Raw genomic sequence first — 18,711 nt, forward strand, 5'->3', positions numbered from 1 at the left:
AGGAGGAAGAAGAAGAAGAAGAAGAAGAAGAAGAAAGAAGAAGAGAAGAAGAAGAAGAAGAAGAAGAAGAAGAAGAAGAAGAAGAAGAAGAAGAAGAAGAAGAAGAAGAAGAAGAAGAATAGTAGTAGTCATCGTAGTAGTAGTAGTCTGGGAGAGGGAGAGGGAGGAAAAGTTCCATAAATAAATATTCTATATGACTGCATCAGAAGCAGTGTCCTCTGAAGCAGTGTTTTCTGAAGTGTCCTCTACTGTTCCATTCTAAAAAGTATTATTTCACACAGAAAAATGTTTGTACTAGCATGCACTTAAACGTCTCCCAATCCCATTCTTTGTTCCTTTTGTGACATCTCTTTGAGTGTAACCATAATTGTATTCTTTAAAGTGAACTGATTGCTTTGAGGGGAGAATGGTAACTCATTGAAGTGGAGAACTAATCATATACATTAATCCACTTATTCTAGAATACATTCAGAAAGGATTTCATTCTATGACCCCCAAAAGGAGAGATTGCAGTATGGCTGAAGAGATGATAGGAGGCAATATTTGGCTAACACCTGCTTTGCAGCAGTGACTCCACATCAACTCAAGTGATAGTATGAAAGTTGACTGTGAAAGAATTCAAATGAAATGCTAGATGAAAGCAGGACTTCGCTAAGTGTTTACAACCCAGTTGTGAATTTGAATAATCTTTTTTTCTTTTGCTCTTCTCTTTTCAATCTATCAGTATAGAGCATGAATCAGAGCATTAATGTCCTGAAAAATAAAGTCATAATTGCACATAGAAGTGACACAAACTAAGGTGAGTCATTCTGCAAGCAAGGTAGCTGCTTGTTTTGGAAAAGAAAAGAAGAAGAAGAAGAAAGCCTGCGCGTAGAGCATCACATTAAGTTCAAAGTTCTTCTGCAAACTCAAGGATTGCCATGGGATTCTTCAGTGTTTTTGAGCAGGTAAGTGTTACATTACAGGACCAAATATTACAAAGAATAGATTTAACTAATTGGCACTTGCCAGCAGTTCCAACAAGATTCCACTACCATTTGAACTCTGATTTGGGTGATCATGAGGGCACAGATAAATTCCCAAGTGGCCACAATGGTTCTCAGAGAAACAATCCTTCCATTTCCCCCACCAACACCGCCATCCTGTCAGTACCTATCCTTCCATCCCCTCACCATCCAGTTGCAACTGATGAAGCTTCTTGGAGGAGAAGCAAATTATCTTCCCCTTCCTCAAGGGGAAAAAAACCCCCAGTCCAATTGCCTTTTATATCTTTGAGATATATAGTATAGATCCCTTTAAGATCCACACCTCCTTCAATTTCTTGGCAAGTCCCAGGAGATAGGTGGTATCAATTCCTTCCCCTCTGTTGAAAGAGGGCTGTTCTACAAAGAAGAGGGAGTCAAGCTATTCTCCAAAGCACCTGAAGGTAGGACAAGAAGCAATGGGTGGAAACTAATCAAGGAGAGAAGCAACTTAGAACTAGGGAGAAATTTCCTGACGGTTAGAACAATTAATCAGTGGAACTACTTGCCTACAGAAGCTGTGAATGCTGTGAACAATGGAAGTTTTTAAGATGTTGGATAACTGTTCTGACCTAGGCTTCCTGATACAATAAAAAGCACACGATTAGGTCCCAAAACCCTCTTTTCATTTCAAAAGCTGTGAATTATATTTATTCACAACCAGAAATGAGTCCCAAATAGTTGGAAAGAGTTCCACAGGAGGCTGCCAAAGTCCTTCGGAATAAGACTGATAAGCACCCACCTTTATCTTCTTTGAAAACACTGCCAAAGATTTAATTAGCAATTAGCTTGGCACAAAGCAAAGAATCAAAACAGAGCTTCAGAACGTAAACTGACCAGCATGAACCAAGTTCCTTCCTGCAAAGACTCATGTGCCTTTGCTCCTCCTTTATGTCCTGTGAGAGGGCCAATCACCTCCAAGCCTTACTCCCGAGTCATCCCTTCTGTTTTAACTGTTCTTGCCTTCTGACAGCTCTGTGCATGCTCACACTGGGAACAGGGGGAGCCTGTTCCTTACTAGTTTCCGACTCTGGGGGCTCCAGAGGCAACACATATCTCCCAGATGGCCCTGGCCCCCTCTCTGCCTCCAACGCAGAGACCTTGTCTGAGCCTTCCCCAGATTCCAGGCTAGCTCATGTTCCTCCCCAACCTCCTCATTGTCTGACTCTGCTGCCAGCTCTGCAGGCCACTGATGGAGCAGAACAATAACCATTTGTCTGAAGTGGTGTAGGATTTCCTGCCTAAGCAGGGGGTTGGACTAGAAGACCTCCAAGGTCCCTTCCAACTTATTCTATTCTGTTCGGTTCTATTCTATTAATTCTAACATAGATGGACATCCTCTTTTATCCCTCTTTTAAACCAATGACCCTCTCTATCTATCTCTCTAAACCAGATGCCTTTTGAAAATAGCATGTTTGAGGTAACTATGACCTGGATGATTGAGATTCTCCATAGACATATACTGTGTATTGTAAGAGCCATGTGGCACAGTGGTTAGAATGTGGTATTGCAAGCTAATTCTGCTGACTGCCATGAGTTTGATTCTGACTGGCTCAAGATTGATTCAACCTTCCATCCTTCCGAGGTTGGTCAAACAAGGACCCAGATTGTTGGAGGCAAGATGCAGACTGCTAAAAACTGCTCCGAGAGGGCTGTAAAGCACTGTGAAGTGGCATATAAGTCTAAGTGCTATTGCTATCTCCCAACATTGACTATGCCATGTTGCATGGAATGATAAGTCTTGGAGTCCAAAAATAAATAGAAGCTCATGGATCATCCATCTTTCCATAAGCCAATGAATTCAACTCAGAACTTACAGTGCAGTTATATAATTACTCAGATGTACGCTATATTCCTTCCACTTCTTTGGCTTGTGTGTGTGTGGGTGTGTGTGGGTGTGTGGGTGTGTGCATGTCAGCATGCATGCATGCACCCGTGTGTGGTTTTTGAATTTCAGCTGAGCACAAATTCACTTCCATATGTCGCTTTTGGGGAGAAGGTCCCTACGCACACCACTCAAAAGCCAGATGGGGCTCTCAGCCTAGAAAATATTATACATCTGTAAAACAAATGGGATGGCATATCATGAGTATCAGCATCAAAAGCCTCATCTCAAAAGTTATGTCCCCCTGGGCGTGAATTCCTCCCTTCTTATGCCACCACGAATGCCTTTCTAAGATCAGAGAGAAAAACTGGAGCATGTTGGAAGACTGCTTGGTGTAGATGCTTGAAGACAGCTCTCAGGAGCCCAAAGAGATATTATTAAATATCATGTTATGTAGCTTTCAAGATTGTCACTGTATCTTTGTTTTCTAGCAAAGAAAACAAGTGAGAAAAAATGTTCACGGATTTATTTAGTTGTTCTTCTACCTCCCAATTATTTCCTTAGACACTGCAACATCAGCTCGACATTTTTTGTGTGTGTTTTTTGATCAAATTGGAATCTTGGATTCACAACACTTAATGACTCCTCTCCCACAGCGGAGTCAACAAACTCAAAATTATGGGCTCTACTGGGCAATCAAATCAACTCCTTTCTTACATAGGTGCAATGGGTGTGACCCATATTTTTAAAGGATGGGAGGTTTGCCCAGTAGTGCCGAACATTTGGGATATCATTCAACCCTGTCCTGCAACTTGTGAATGCTTCTAATCAAGAATATTATTAATTTCTCCTGAAAGCCAACTGGGTATGAGAGTGGCCTAGTCCCTCTCTCTCCCCAACCCCCTCTCTCAGCACAACTCACCTCACAAAGTTGTTGTTGTGGGGAAAATAGGAGGAGGAAGGAGTATTGCATATGTTCACTTATATGAGTTATTTATTAAAAATAAATAAATAGTAATAAAAGTGGGATAGAAACAACAGAAGCTGTGATGGCACAGTGGTTAAAATGCAGTATTGCAGTATTCCTCCATTTCTGCCATCGTTCCAGCGACGCTTAGACTGTAGATTTGGATATATTAAAAGTTAAGAGACTTTGGTTTTCTATAATGTTATAAAAGATGCATGCAAGAAAGTTTTCCTTTTTAACATGATGCAGAAGAAAATCTTGACTCGGGTGTGAAGTCTAACTCAGTTTGTAAACCTCAATTTCTGTGCCTAATATTCTGTGTCAGATGAAATTTGGAAGAGCTGTAGTGTCACATGAATGATTTCAGACATCTTTAAATATTTTTTTAAAAAGTGTAAATGTTCATTTTATTATTAAATATCATGTTACGTAGCTTTCAAGATTGTCACTGTATCTAAAAGTGTAATAAAAGTGCAAATGTTCATGATATGCCATGATTTGTAGGCATATCCCTGTGGAATGGATCAATCTTGTTAAACTTCAGATAAATAACTTGGGGACTATGCAAGCACAGTACTTACTGTTTGGGGACATATATCTCTGCTCTGACTCATGGCTCTTCCATAAAATGTTAAGTGCTGTCTCTGGCCACCAAAAGTCTCTTTCCATAATTTCCTTAAGGACATAATGTTCACAATCTATGTAATTGGTAAAGTTATACATATGCAGTGGTGGGATTCAGCCAGTTCACACCTATTTGAAACAACTGGTTATTAACTTTCTAAGCAGTTCGGGGTACCAGTTGTGGGAAGAAATCTCCTCCCCCCCCACTTTACAGAGCTAATCCTGTAAGGAAGGCAGGAAGGAAACATTCTGGGGTTGTTTCTAGCCTAATCATTATTGTCCTGCTTACAGAAACTGCTGCTCGGGTTGACCCTTATTGCATTGTAACAGCTAAAGCGAAGTGCCCATCGATGTGAGTGATTGTTGAGTTGACTATGCCCACCGAGTCATATGAACACTGAGCCATGCCTACCTGACTAGGGCAGTGAACCAGTTGTTCAATTATTTGAGTCCCACCAATGTATATAGACATATAAAAAGATATGAATTTAAGGATGGAGTCTCTCCTTCAGGGATGCTAATAGAAGATAATTTGGACTTCCATGTGTCTCATTTGTAAAGACTTAAAAATGTTTACTTGTATTGATAGTATATTTATATATGAATAAATTAGTGAGTTCAGAACATGAAAATATGCCAGCACTCTTTTTGAACCTCCTCAGTTGGTGGGATGTTGCCAAAATATATTGGATTGCAATATAGTCTCTAGATTAGATATCCTGGTTTGCAAAGATGAACATGAAAAATCTGCTTCATTTTTATTTGTGGTATATTAGCCAGAAAGTGACTTAGCTGATGAATACTAGCTTTATATGAGTCCTATAGTACACAAAGAAGAGGGGATCAACCTACCTTCCAAAGTCCCAGAAGACTAGCCAAGACAAGTTGGATGGAAACTAACCAAGGAAAGAAGCAACTTAGAACTAAGGAGAAATTTCCTAACACTGAGAACAATTAACCAATGGAACGGCTTGCCTTCAGAAGTTGCGGTTGTACCATCACTGGAGGCTTTTAAGAGGAGACTGGGCAGCCATTTGTCTGGAATGGTACAGGGTCTCCTGCTTGAGCAGGGGTTGGACTAGAAGACCTCCAAGGTCCCTTCCTACTGTGTTATTCTGTTAGGTGTGATAATTCTCACAAGGTAGTTTTACTTAATAGTAAAATGTTTTGTGAAAACTTTGATGGACTAAAGCCATGATGATCAGCGAATAAATGATAAATGACACCAAAAGGAAGGATAACAATAGATCCGAATTAAGTTGCTCTGATCTTATGGAATGGTCAATACATATAGGAAATTAAAGTTATAGGCTTAATCATGAAAACAAGTAGAATTGAAACAATTCTATCAATGTCAGTGGCCAAAGAAAAATGTACCAAGTGGGAAGTCATAAATGCTATGAGATGGTTGAAAAAGTGGTAGGCTCAGATAGCAGCACTTGAGAAATGGTAAATTGTTGTGTAGTCTGCATATGGAGGGTTTGGGGTGGCTATTTGGTGCAGTCTGTTTTATGATTATTAAATTACAATCAGTTTCCCCACCCCTCTTTCTCTCTGGAAAGGCTGCCTTATCAGGCAGCATGGAAAAGAAATCGTAGAATGTGTGAGAAAGGGCTTGAGATTTTACTAAGCTTGGGTTTTGCCAATTAGATAGCTTTGTTGTTATAGAAATTGCTAGTTTATATTATTATGTAAAAGTAAAAAAAATGAGGTTTGATGCTATTGTCTTATTTTACTGCACCAAAAGGAGTTAGGGAGGTCATCGCCTTTTCTTTGTTTTTTCTTTTTGCGTTTTTCCCAGTTACAATGTATGGCTGTGAAAGTTGGACCATAAGAAAGGCTGAGCGCCAAAGAATTGAGGTCTTTGAACTATGGTGCTGGAGGACACTCCTGTGAGTCCCTTGGACTGCAAGGCAATCAAACTGGTCAGTCCTAGAGGAGATCAACCCTGACTGCTCTTTAGAAGGCCAGATCCTGAAAATGAAACTCAAATACTTCGGCCACCTAATGAGAACAAAGGACTCACTGGAGAAGAGCCTCATGCTGGGAACAATTGAGGGCAAAAGAAGAAGGGGACAACAGAGAATGAGGTTACAATACAATACAATAGTAGAGTTGGAAGGGATCTTGGAGTCTTCTAGTCCAACCCCCTGCCTAGGCAGGAAACCCTATACCGTTTCAGACAAATAGCTATCCAACATCTTCTTAAAGACTTCCAGTGTTGGGGCATTCACAACTTCTGGAGGCAAGTTGTTCCACTTACTAATTGTTCTAACTGTCAGGAAGTTTCTCCTCAGTTCTAAGTTGCTTCTCTCCTTGATTAGTTTCCACCCATTGCTTCTTGTTCTACCCTCAGGTGCCTTGGAGAATAGCTTGACTCCCTCTTCTTTGTGGCAACCCCTGAGATATTGGAACACTGCTATCATGTCTCCCCTAGTCCTTCTTTCTCTTAAGCTAGACATACCTAGTTCCTGCAACCGTTCTTCATATGTTTTAGCCTCCAGTCCCCTAATCATCTTTGTTGCTCTTCTCTGCAGTCTTTCTAGAGTTTCCACATCTTTTTTACATCGTGGCGACCAAAACTGAATGCAGTATTCCAAGTGTGGCCTTACCAAGGCATTATAAAGTGATATTAACACTTCACGTGATCTTGATTCTATCCCTCTGTTGATGCAGCCTAGAACTGTGTTGGCTTTTTTGGCAGCTGCTGCACACAGCTGGCTCATATTTAAATGTTTGTCCACTAGGACTCCAAGATCCCTTTCACAGTTACTACTACTGAGCAAGGTGGCTGGCTGGAGTCACCGAAGCAGTAGGTGTGAGCTGAAATGGAATCCAGAGGATGGCAGAGGACAGGAAGGCCTGAAGGAATGTTGTTTGTGCGGTTGCAATGGGTTGGACACAATTTCACAAATAACAACAAGAAGAAGTGTCAAATTTGATTGCATCACATGACATCACATGACCTTTTTTGCCTTTGCAGAGCTGGGGTGTGCGTGGCCTGTACGTGATGCATCTGGACTGCCAGTTTGACACCCCTTTCCCTTTCCCTTTCCCCTCCCTTATTTTCCCACTATTTCTTTTGTATTTTATAAACTAATACAAAATAAAATAAAATAGTAGAAAGAAAAATCTTGAGTTTATGTGCACCAGCAGATCCAGAGGCCCTGAAAAGGATCAGAATTTGGGCTTTGCAAAAATCCAGGTTTTCTAATGAAGGTAGAGAAAAAAAAATAGTAAGTTTATAACTTAGTTCCCAACTGTATTGAAAATACTAGGACTTACTTAAGCATCTAATGAATTCTTTTTAAATATAATAGAGATGCACAATTGTGTTTGTGATCAACATTCCTCTCAGTTTTTACTTATTTACATCAAGCACCAGCTCTAAGCAGAAGATTGGAACATTAAAATTGCAACTGATGTTTCTTAAGTAGTAAAGCTTTAAGATTGTTCTACTTACTCATTTACATCAGCAGTATTGAAAAGAGGGGAGTTAAATTAAAAAGCAAATTCTCTCTAATCGCCCATATTTTCACTATTCATACTCAAGAGGGATATTAAGTCAAATCTTCTGTTCCTGGAATAAACCAACCAAGAACAAGTTTTCTAATCTTTTATTATCAAGAAATACCCTAGCTCAAAAGGAACTCATTATATTGAAAGGGGTTTTTTTTCCCTTTTGGGTCAGATTTGCTGTAGTAATACACTTTTTTATTCTTTCCAAAGAAATATAATGTGGGAAAGAAATTATGTAAAATTGCTCAGGACTTTATAACTCCAGAAATTGAAACAACAGGACCAGATTTGGTGTAGAGAGAGAAGCTACGAAAAGCAAGACTGAATTCAGATATGGGGCAAAACTTGGAATTGTGAGAAAAATAGTTCCAGAAACACAAAAGAAAATACAAACACGACCTATGACTGGGTAATCGGGTAATGGCCCAGAAGGTCCACTAATTGCTCTATTCTAAGCCAGGGGTGTCAAACTCAATTTCCCTGAAGGGCGCATCAGGGTTGTGTTTGATCTTGGGTGCTGAGGTGGGTATGGCCAGGATGGGCATGGCCAGCTCAACATCACTCATTCAGGGGTGCCTGTGGTGGCCCGCATGCTCTGCCAGTGAAAACGAGCTCCTTTGATTGTCGGTAGTGTTATCAATGATATTGCTAATAAAATTTCTCTCTTTAAATCCATAAATTCTTTTGCTTTTTTCTTCTTCTGTATCTTGCCATCTGGGGTAGATTTCCCCTCCATTTAATTCATCTTTCAGTATTCCACTCTTTCCATTTTCTATTTTCAGAGACAAACCAATCACCATAAATATCAGCAATTTTAATTTCTTTATATTCATTTTCCTCTTCGATTTTTAGGATTTTAACCACCACTTTTTCCACTTGCTAAACATCTCCAACTTCTTCATCACATTTTGCTGTTAGATGCTCTAAGTCTTCCATCTTCTTCTCTATCCTCTCATATGTATTTGATAATTTCTGTATTTCTGACAATATCTTTTGCAGACTTAAAAAATTCTTTCTGCTGATGAAATGATGCCATTATCTCAAGCTAACAAACACTGCTGCTCTAGCTTGAAAGGTTTTAACAAGATTAAGCATAGATTTACAATAACGTTTTATTTTCACCTTTCTCTGGTTAAAGATATACTTCAAAGGGACATCTGTATGCTTTTCTTCTTATCACTCTCTATAAACAAGCAGTGAGACTTTCGAGTCCCAAGCCAAGATAATCAGTGAAAAAAGTAAGAGTGTTTCGTTTCTAATACACAAACCTCCAGCTTCCAAGTAGCAGTGTTATTGTTGCAATTTTCTTTGTTTCTTTTTGTATCTTTTTTGTATTTGAAGTTTTAAAAAAAGTCCGATTCTTGAATGAGTTAGAAGAACAACCCAGTAATGAAAGAGGAGAATTTTAGTCCATAGATTACAAAGAATAATACAAGAAAAAAAAATAGAAGAAAATTTAATCCATTCATTTTAAAAGGCTTGCATAAATTCCAACCATGAAGATAGCATTTAAAAAGTAAGATAACCCACTGTCCAAAACCATTCCAAATTTAATTCCGCTGCTTATTTCTTCTGTTCTCCAATTTAAATTAATTGTAAGTTTTTTATAGGTGGTCTCTTTTAAAATGGTAAAAATTCCTCACCAGCTGGAAACATTTTCTCTTTCCATATCCTTCCGTTTTGGAGCCACCCCGACTTCATCAGCCTAATGGCTGGATTTTTTGTCGCTGGCTTGAAGAACTTCTCTTGGATCGATCAGGGACTTTGTGATGTCCCTGAGATCAGCAAGACGTATTCTTCCTGTTCACTGTCTCGGCGGGATGGTTTAGGTCCGTTTGGACCACCCAGTAGCAAAAGTATCGATGGCGATCTCAGAGCATTGAGATTGCATGTTGTCTCATCGCGACATTGGCTCCTCCTCCTCGGGCTGACATATTCTTGATTATTAACCACTGCAAAAAGTCTCATTTTCAAGGGTTAACTTGATAAATTATTGCTGGAATCTGCTATTACTTAATTTAGAAAATCACTTGTTTAAGGTATGCATGCAGATTGCCTCTTGTGCTTGACAACTGAACGAATACCATTACTGTTTTCATAAACAAAGAGGAAAAACAACAAAATTGATTGAGAAAATGGACAATGACATTAACTATTTAAGCTGTTATGGAATGCAGTCTGCAAAGAAATAGCAACGAAAAATAAATTTAAAAATAAATTATTCCCAAGTATGCTTGGGAAGAAGTCTGGCAAAAATGGATGAAAAGGAGACAGTAAGCTAACTTTGGGGAAAGCAATGCAGTTTTACATTAGACAGGCAGTGTGTAAACAAGGTTGTTACACTATAGCAGGTCAACATCAAGAAGACGACCAGTTTGTAGTTATCAGTGACCTCTTTTTCCCCTGTGTGAAGACAGAAATATTTGACCTTCTCTGGTCATTTGGCACTAGATCAATTCTCACATAGTTTCTTGGACATTACAGAAACGAACTCCAGAATGATATCCACCAGATCCTTCAGGGCTATCAGCTGTAATTTGTTTCAATCTGGAGACTTAACCTCTTTATGGTACCAAAGTGCTTCCTAATCACCTTTTTATTTACCTACAATCCCCTACTCACTTAATTTCATTTGAACATAGAACCACATTATGTCCTCTGGGGAGAACTCCGAAACAAAGTAGGAGTTGAAAAGCCATGCATGTTCCTTATCATCTCTTACTATCCCATCATACTCTCTTGGCAGCACACCCATCCCTTATTTTTTATATTGATAGAGCTAAAAGACCCCTTTTTGTTCCTTTTAGCGTCCCCTTCGAGCCTGAATTCCTTTCTAACTACCTTTCTGAAGTATGTGCAACATCCTCTTGGCTATATAAAAGGTATAGTAGTTGGGGATGTGAATGCTGTATCACTGACAGAGAACCAAAATAGTTTTTCAATATGTTAGATTGCACAATGTGATGTGGAACTGAATATCAATGCATCAAAGATACAAGTTGTGTTTAATAGGGGAAATGGTGTAACCAGTTGCAAGTTTTGATCTGGAAGGACAGATGAAGCAGACGAATTTGTGTAGACGGTTTTATAAAAATAGTGATGTAGAAGGAGAAATTTTAAAATATGAAAATGCGGTTAGAAAGTTAGCATGTTCTAACTGTTGAAAGAAACGAAAATGACAACGTGTAAGAGCATGTTTTGTTATATGGGAATGAAAGTTGGGTTTGTTACCATAAACATAAAAGTAAATTGGATGCAGTGGGAATGAGATACTTAAGAAGCGTGTGTTGTAAAACAAGAATAAATTGGGTTAAGAATGAATGTGTAATCAATAAATATGAATTGAATACTAAAATAAGGGACAGTGCAAAAGATATATCAGCAGTTTCCCATATAGACAGAATTAACGAGGACAGTATAGCAAAACAAATGAAGAATGAATGAATGGGTGGATACAATAATAAAAACTGGGAAAGTCAAGGTTGAATGAATTTCATGAGCTCCTAAAAAAAGCAAGGGAGAATCTTAGTGAGCAAAAACCAACACCACAACAACAATGTATGAAACAGTGTGTTGTCATAATACACCTAATACATAATATTTCTGTATTTGAACATTTTCCTGGCAGATTGTTTCAAAGACTACTAAGGAATGTGAATTCCATGGACAGGTTTACATGTTTAATTTCCATTTTCAACTGAACAGCTTATACTTTAATATAATAATAGACTTATGGATGATTTAATTGTTTACTCTGACATGAATATATATGTATGATTATAAGAGTTCAATTCCTAAAAGATGAATCTTTCCAGGAATTGCTTGCTTCTGTTTTGCACATTAACAATTTTTTTAAAAAAAACTAATAGGAGGGACAATTTATCAGACTAGAGTAGAGCCCTGTAAGAATCCAAGATGCCCCAACCTCTTCCATCAAGATTTGGAAGGCTGGAAGTTGGACTTTGGGAGTTATGTTCCCAAGCCCCCCCCCCCCCTCTGTCTCTGTCTCTCTCTTTCTCTCATTCTCTCTCTCTTCCAAAAGGAAAACTCTGATTTCTCCCCTTACCACTGTACTTGATTACACGAATGGTTGCATCTCCATCTCCAAAAATTGTGACTGGTGTCAGGCGAACTTCATAAGCCTCAGGCTTGATGAGTTCTGTCAAGTTGTAGGTTATTAATTCTCCTTTCTGGATCTTCCCATTCACAGTAATTTCCTGTTCCCACCAGCGTTGCTGTCCAGCCTAGAAAAAGACACAGGGAAACAGGAGTTGGTGATTTTTTTTTTTCAGGAGACACAGGCAGTGGTGGGATTCAGTCAGTTCGCACCTATTCGGGAGAACCGGTTGTTAACTTTCTAAGTAGACTGGAGTACCAGTCATTAGAAGAAATCTCTTTTTGTTTCCCCACCCCCACCCCCACTTTACAGGGCTAATCCTGTAGGGAAGGCAGGAAGGAAACATTCTGGTGTTGTTTCTAGCCTAATCTTTATTGCCCTGCTTATAGAAACTGCCTCTCCAGTTAATGCTTATTACATTGTAACAGCTAAGGCGAAGCACCCATCAATGTGAGTGACGTTGAGTTGGCCACACCCACCAAGTCACAATACCACCAAGTCACCCAGCTAGTCATTTAGGCAGAGAACCAGTTGTTAAATTATTTGAATCCCACCACTGGACACACGCCATCATGCAAATTCCCATGATGACATATGCAACAATAAACAAGCAAACATAGATGAAATTATTAATTCTCACCAGACTTTGGTGAACTAATTTTTGAGAATGGATATAAGACCACTGAATGATTTTGTCCTTTTAGTTCCGTTTATTTTTCTCAATCAGGGATGAGAATACCTGATCGGAACCAGAGCAACAGCAAGTGGTGTTGAACACATATAAGAAAGGTTGAATTAAATATAAGTAGATCAACAAAACCCACAATATTGTTGTTGTTTTGGGAAACACCCTTTGAAATAAATGGGGACCAAACAAATATGTTGGGAAATATTTGTCATCATTTTAAGTACAGTAATTTTACACACAAACATATTTACTGGTTTACAATTTTTGATCTTCCTCCTGCTATATATTCCTTCTTTTATATTGTTCTACCTAAGCTGATTTTTTTCTCCTTATTTCCAATCTTATTACAAATGGAAGCATAAACATTGATTCAGGGCAGCAGTTTCTTTGTTCTGTCAATGTTACTAGAAAATAAATGTGAGGCAACCCATTCAATATTTTTCATATATTTTAAGCGTTCTTGGCACTTTTTGTCTTTCAGTGATGGAATGTGTTCTTCAGTCTGATATAGGAAGAACACCAATGTAACTTATTATTATAGATTTGCCAATAAAGAAAGAAATGGCTGTGTATGTATTCTTCTAAAAGAAATAAACTCATTCAGCAACTGCTTTGTTCCATGTTAATTTGTACAAGGAACCAAAGTGCAAGCCAGACAAAACAATTCCATTTGTGAAATTTGATCCATAAGAACAAAAGGTAGAACCTATAAAATCTTTCCACTCCATATCCTTTAGCTGGAGGAATCACTCTATCATTAAGAATAGATATTCTCCCTAACCCCATATAGATACTACATCTCAAAGTTCATTGTTGAAGGTATGCAAATACCACATATAGTATCTTCAAGATGTAAATGTGGCATTTCTAATTCATTGGCAGTATTTCCACTGGACTTTTTTCTATACTTGCTTTTTTTAGCCCCACACTTTTCAGATATTTTGGATTACAGAACACAGAATACATAGCCAGCATGACAGTAGAAATACTTGTAAAGGTTGCCAGGTTTGGGAAGGCTGATCTACACAAATCATATCAACAGCCAGCCACTCTTCTCCAAATTACAAGGGTTTCTTGGCCCATAGATTAATTTGTTCGTCCAACTGCTGTGTTTAATTGATATACTTGCATTAACTCAAAATCCAGAAGTCATTATTTTCTTTTGAAGAGGAGTTGATATAATGCCTTAAAAGTTTTCAAAATGGATTGTATTAGCTTCCCCCAGAGTTTATACTCTCTACCAATGTGTTTTATTCAGTTTCTAAAATCACATGTGGTTACTAATTGTATGTTGATAAACTTGATAAAGTTTACACTGCGATACACATGAAGGATATAGCTTCTTTTTTCCATTTAATTTGGCATTCAGCCCTCTTGCATGCATGATTAGAAATATGAAAATATTGATTGGCACAGAACTGAAGACACCAACTGATGCTATTATATATGGAAAATAGGAGAGGTGGGGTTCAGCCGGTTTGCACTGGTTTGGGTGAACCAGTTAACTTTTTGCACAGTTAGGAGAACCGGCTGATCCCAACACTGGCTGGCCCCTCCCCTCCCAGGAGTTCCAGCCACTCCTTATCTTGCCTCGCCCACCTTGGTCAGTGCCTGTGGCACAGCTGCTTCTGCTGTCTGGCTCTCTTGCTCACTAGCTTCAACCACATGGCCCCCGCAGCTCAGCCCGCTTGCCTGTCTTGCCCCCAGCCTCCCACATGTCCCAGCTCCCTGCCTGGTGAGCCTTTGCATAGCAATAGCATTCTGCCTTTGTCGTAGTACATTTGTGCTCAGGGCAGCCCTCGCCTCCTGCCGCAACTCTCAGCCTTTGTTAATGCAGCTTCGCATCAACAGCGGTGAGCTGCTCTCCACTCTGAGACACTGGCCTGCTGCCGCTGCCTTCTCCTCATTGCCAGCCAGAACAGCCTGCCACTGCCTCCTCATTGCTGGCCTGAATGGCCTGCCGCCACTGCCACCTCCTCATTGCCAGCTCGAACAGCCTCCTACTCACGCTTTTGGGTAGCATGACCTTATTGATCCCCAAGTGGCTTTCTGAATCGGTGTCCAAGAATGTTGTAAGAGAGGGTGGCATAGGGCTTAAACTATTCCAAAGAAGCAGGACCATAATTGAAAAAGGTCAAGTCCTAGGTTTTTGAACATTGATCATTTACTTACTTGTATCTTGCCTTTATTATTTATGCAAATAACTCAAAGTGGCAAGCATATCCAACACATCTTTCTCCTCCTATTTTCCCCACAACAGCTCCGTGAAGTGGGATGGTCTGAGAGAGATTGGCTGGCTCAAGGTCACCCAGCTGATTTACATGGTTTATTTGTTCATTTATTTAATTTATATTGCCACTTATTCTCCCATGGCGACTGGAGGCGGTTTACAGAATATAAAACCACATTTAAAACAATAAAAAAACTAACAAAAAGTACAAATAAATTAATATAGTACAATATAACAAAATAACCCCTACCCCGGTGACAGCAGATTACACCAGTCATATAATGTGCTACACCCTGCTCTGTGTTCCCCAGGCCCGCTAACAGAACCAGGTCTTCCACGCTTTCTGGAAGAGTGTTAGAGTGGGGGTCATTCTAATCTATGTGGAATGATGTTACAGAGAGAAGGAGCCACCACAGAGAAGGCCCTTCTTTTGGGTTCCACCAGGTGTATCTCTTTTGGGGATGGGATATGCAACATTCCATGCCTCCTCACTCTGATGGGTCGGGTAAAAGACGGTCCCTCAGATAACCTGGTCCTAAGCCATGAAGAGCTTTAAAGGTGACAAACAGCATCTTCCAATTTCACTAAGATATTCTGGGCTACTCTTCCCTGAATGTAGCAGAGGTTAGACAACTCTTTGTTGGAGATGCCTAATTTAGTTTTTGCCCTGCATCTTATGAGTCTCTCTATTTTTATTCCTTCATACCACAGTAAGTGAATTTATAGGATATTAAATAATTTTCTCTGCCAGGGTCATTTTGATCCGAATATATTAACACCTCAGAGAATCTTTAATAAACGTTGGTTGCAAATAACTGCTGTTACAAATGTAATTCAGGAGTTCATTAATTCACAGGGCCTGGACTTGTCCTATTATTCACCGCCGCTGAAATCCACAGGACTGTTAACAAGGTTTTAAAGCACGTGTTGTGGGTTAAGAATGTCTATTTTCTAACAGACTGTGTGCTCAATATCTGAAACTTACCAAGACTTAAAGAATTGTGAATTTTTGTACACGGGTGATGACAAAAGACTTTAGTTCACAACACCAGTAGGATGAATCAGCACCAGATTTGCAGCAATAAACTGTTGTAAAAATATGATTTAGGCCTTTTCAACAAAAGGGCAAGAAAGAAAACTTGGAGTAATCTCTTCAAACTGTTTTCCAGATCTTTTTTTTTTCTGTATACAATTTTGATGTTATATCATGAAATATACATCAGATTTTTTGTTTCGTTGATGCACCCTTTAAAGATAATTTTGTACAAGGTATAATTTGTAATATAAATTTTATTTAATTTGATATATTTATTTTTCTAAGTGTGGTGTTTTAGAAAAATACGTATTTTCAAAGCTCTTAATTAGAAAGGTAATCTTTTTCAGATTGTGGGTCATACGTAACCCTTCAATAATGTTCCACTGTTATCTTCCCAAAAGTGGTGAAACCAAGACAAAGAAATGGACTTGGTTGCATCAAAAACTTCAATTTTAATGTACTTTATTGGATGCAATTAAAATTAATTAAATAAAATTATTCACAAAGTACTTAATTATTCCCCTCTGTCACACTGAATGACAGTCCGGGGGGGGGGCGGGAGGCTGTTTTCACCCTCCCCGCACTCCTATAAAGCCTCTGGAGCATGGGGAGAGCGAAAAAAGCATGTAAAAATGGGGGGGGTGCCTGTAGTGCACGCATGTGCACTGGGGGGGGGTCATGCATTGCATTATGGGTGCGGCACGCCCACACATGACCCCCCTGCGCTCCCCCCACTTATGGCACGCGAGCCAAAAAAGGTTCGCCATTGCTGTTCTATTACATCTGGCTACTCTTGAAGCCCTTCTCTGATATTCTGAAGCATGCACAGAACATACTTCTGCTGAGCTTCTTGCTTTACCTCTCTGAAGCTTACTAGGTATATCATTACTAGGTACGGTTCCAGTTAAATATGAACATGGCAATCTTGTTCCGAATGAAAAAATAAATAAGACAGGAAAAGATAGGAGATTAGAGGGAAAAAAGGGACAAGGCTTGAAATGCATTCAACTCAACTCTGACACACGAAGGATAAGTGCCCTTAGCTATTTAAAAATAGGACCTTTTACTCAAAGACTCTCCCATGAAACAAGATGTTTTGAAAAGGCACACACAGTTCATCACAAAGGGATTGTGATCATTTATATCACAGTCGTACCAGGGAAGATGGGGATGCAGTGGCTCAGTGGCTAAGATGCTGAGCTTGTCAATCAGAAAGGTTAGCAGTTCGGCAGTTCGAATCCCTAGTGTCGCATAATGGAGTGAGCTCCCATTATTTGTCCCAGCTTCTGCCAACCTAGCAGTTCAAAACCATGTAAAAATACAAGTAGAAAAAAAAGGACCACCTTTGGTAGTAAGGTAACAGCGTTCTGTGTGCCTTTGGCATTTAGTCATGCTGGCCACATGACCATGGAGATGTCTTTGGACAGCGCTGGCTCTTCAGCTTTGAAACAGAGATAAGCACCAGAGTCGGGAACGACTAGCACATATGTGCTAGGGGAACCTTTACCTTTACCTTAGTACCCAGGAAATCTATTAACATGTAATCAGGTCATTGTTGGCAAGAATAAGTCATTGAAGGCATGAAGAAGGGATCATGCTCCCTGCTGTGTGGCAGCTTCCCTTCCTGGGCTCCTGGACCTCACCGCAGGGCTGGCGGTGGAGTTTCTCAGGCTTATAGCTCGGAGGAATTTCAACCTGCTATCCCTGGGGGTGGGTGGGATTGGAGGTAGCCTGGGATTTAATGGAGACCATGACTTCCATGGGCCTGTCCCAGTTTATCCAGGGCCCTACTAGGAATAGTGGTCACACACCCAATTTGATGTTCTTGTTGGAGCAGTGCCTACGCGACCTGGAATTGGTATCTTTGGTCCCTCTGTCATGATCAGATCACAGTCTGGTGGTAATAAGTTTCTCGAGAGCTGTACCCCCCCCCCACCCCCACCCTGCGTGCGCAGGGAGGCAGGACCTATTACATTGGTCTGCCCCCAGTGACTAGCTGGTGTGAGGCTGCAATTGTATAACTGAAACCCTACCTGATGCCTTGAACATGCACTTGGGAGCCCCACCTTGCCCTTTTTGATAGACCACTTCTGTCTCCAAACCAACTGCTTGCAAGCTTCCCAACTGAAGCAGGTTCATCCCCAGAAATAATGCTTTGCGATATGAGCTGCCACTTATAGCACATGTTGTTATATTGAGAGACAAGCACAAGCTGTGTCTCTGCTGTCTTAGTCCCAAGGGATGAGATGAAGAGGACAAGGACATCAAATTTATCCATTCTTCTAAATTGCATCTGTTTCCATCTCTTTCATAACCCTACCTCTGAAGACACCATTAAAATAACATCAAATAATTTGATGAATACATCTTACCTATGCAGTACTGAAAAAGGAACAGATGTTATGATGGGGAACAGTATTATGTAAACAGGAATATAACTGGTTGTCAATCCTATTTTTCCCCAAAGAACTCTAGCAATTGGATGTATATATTTACCCATTCCCACCTCCCTCTGGCTTATTTCTAGTTTACCCTGTTTTAAATGAATGTATTTTGTCAGTAGAACATCTGCCATCAAAAAAAACAACATAATGGTAGAAGATCTCCAGAGACCATTCTTGTTGCTGTCACAGTCTTGGGCACAATTTTGAGAAGAACCAAAAAACTGTGGAAAATGTATTTA

General features: G+C 39.7%; 1 protein-coding gene across 1 annotated transcript in view; it reads right to left on the reverse strand.

Moving 5' to 3' along the window:
* The window catches only part of MDGA2 (MAM domain containing glycosylphosphatidylinositol anchor 2), a 624,733-nt gene that overhangs the window by 41,691 nt on the left and 564,331 nt on the right, over positions 1 to 18,711 (reverse strand). The window contains exon 11 of the mRNA XM_081938341.1: positions 12,024 to 12,201. Coding sequence (XP_081794467.1) covers positions 12,024 to 12,201 — 178 coding nt within the window. The remainder of the gene's footprint in view (positions 1 to 12,023; positions 12,202 to 18,711) is intronic.

Source organism: Natrix helvetica (assembly GCF_964273705.1).
Source record: "Natrix helvetica genome assembly, chromosome: 1".
NCBI lineage: Eukaryota > Metazoa > Chordata > Lepidosauria > Squamata > Natricidae > Natrix > Natrix helvetica.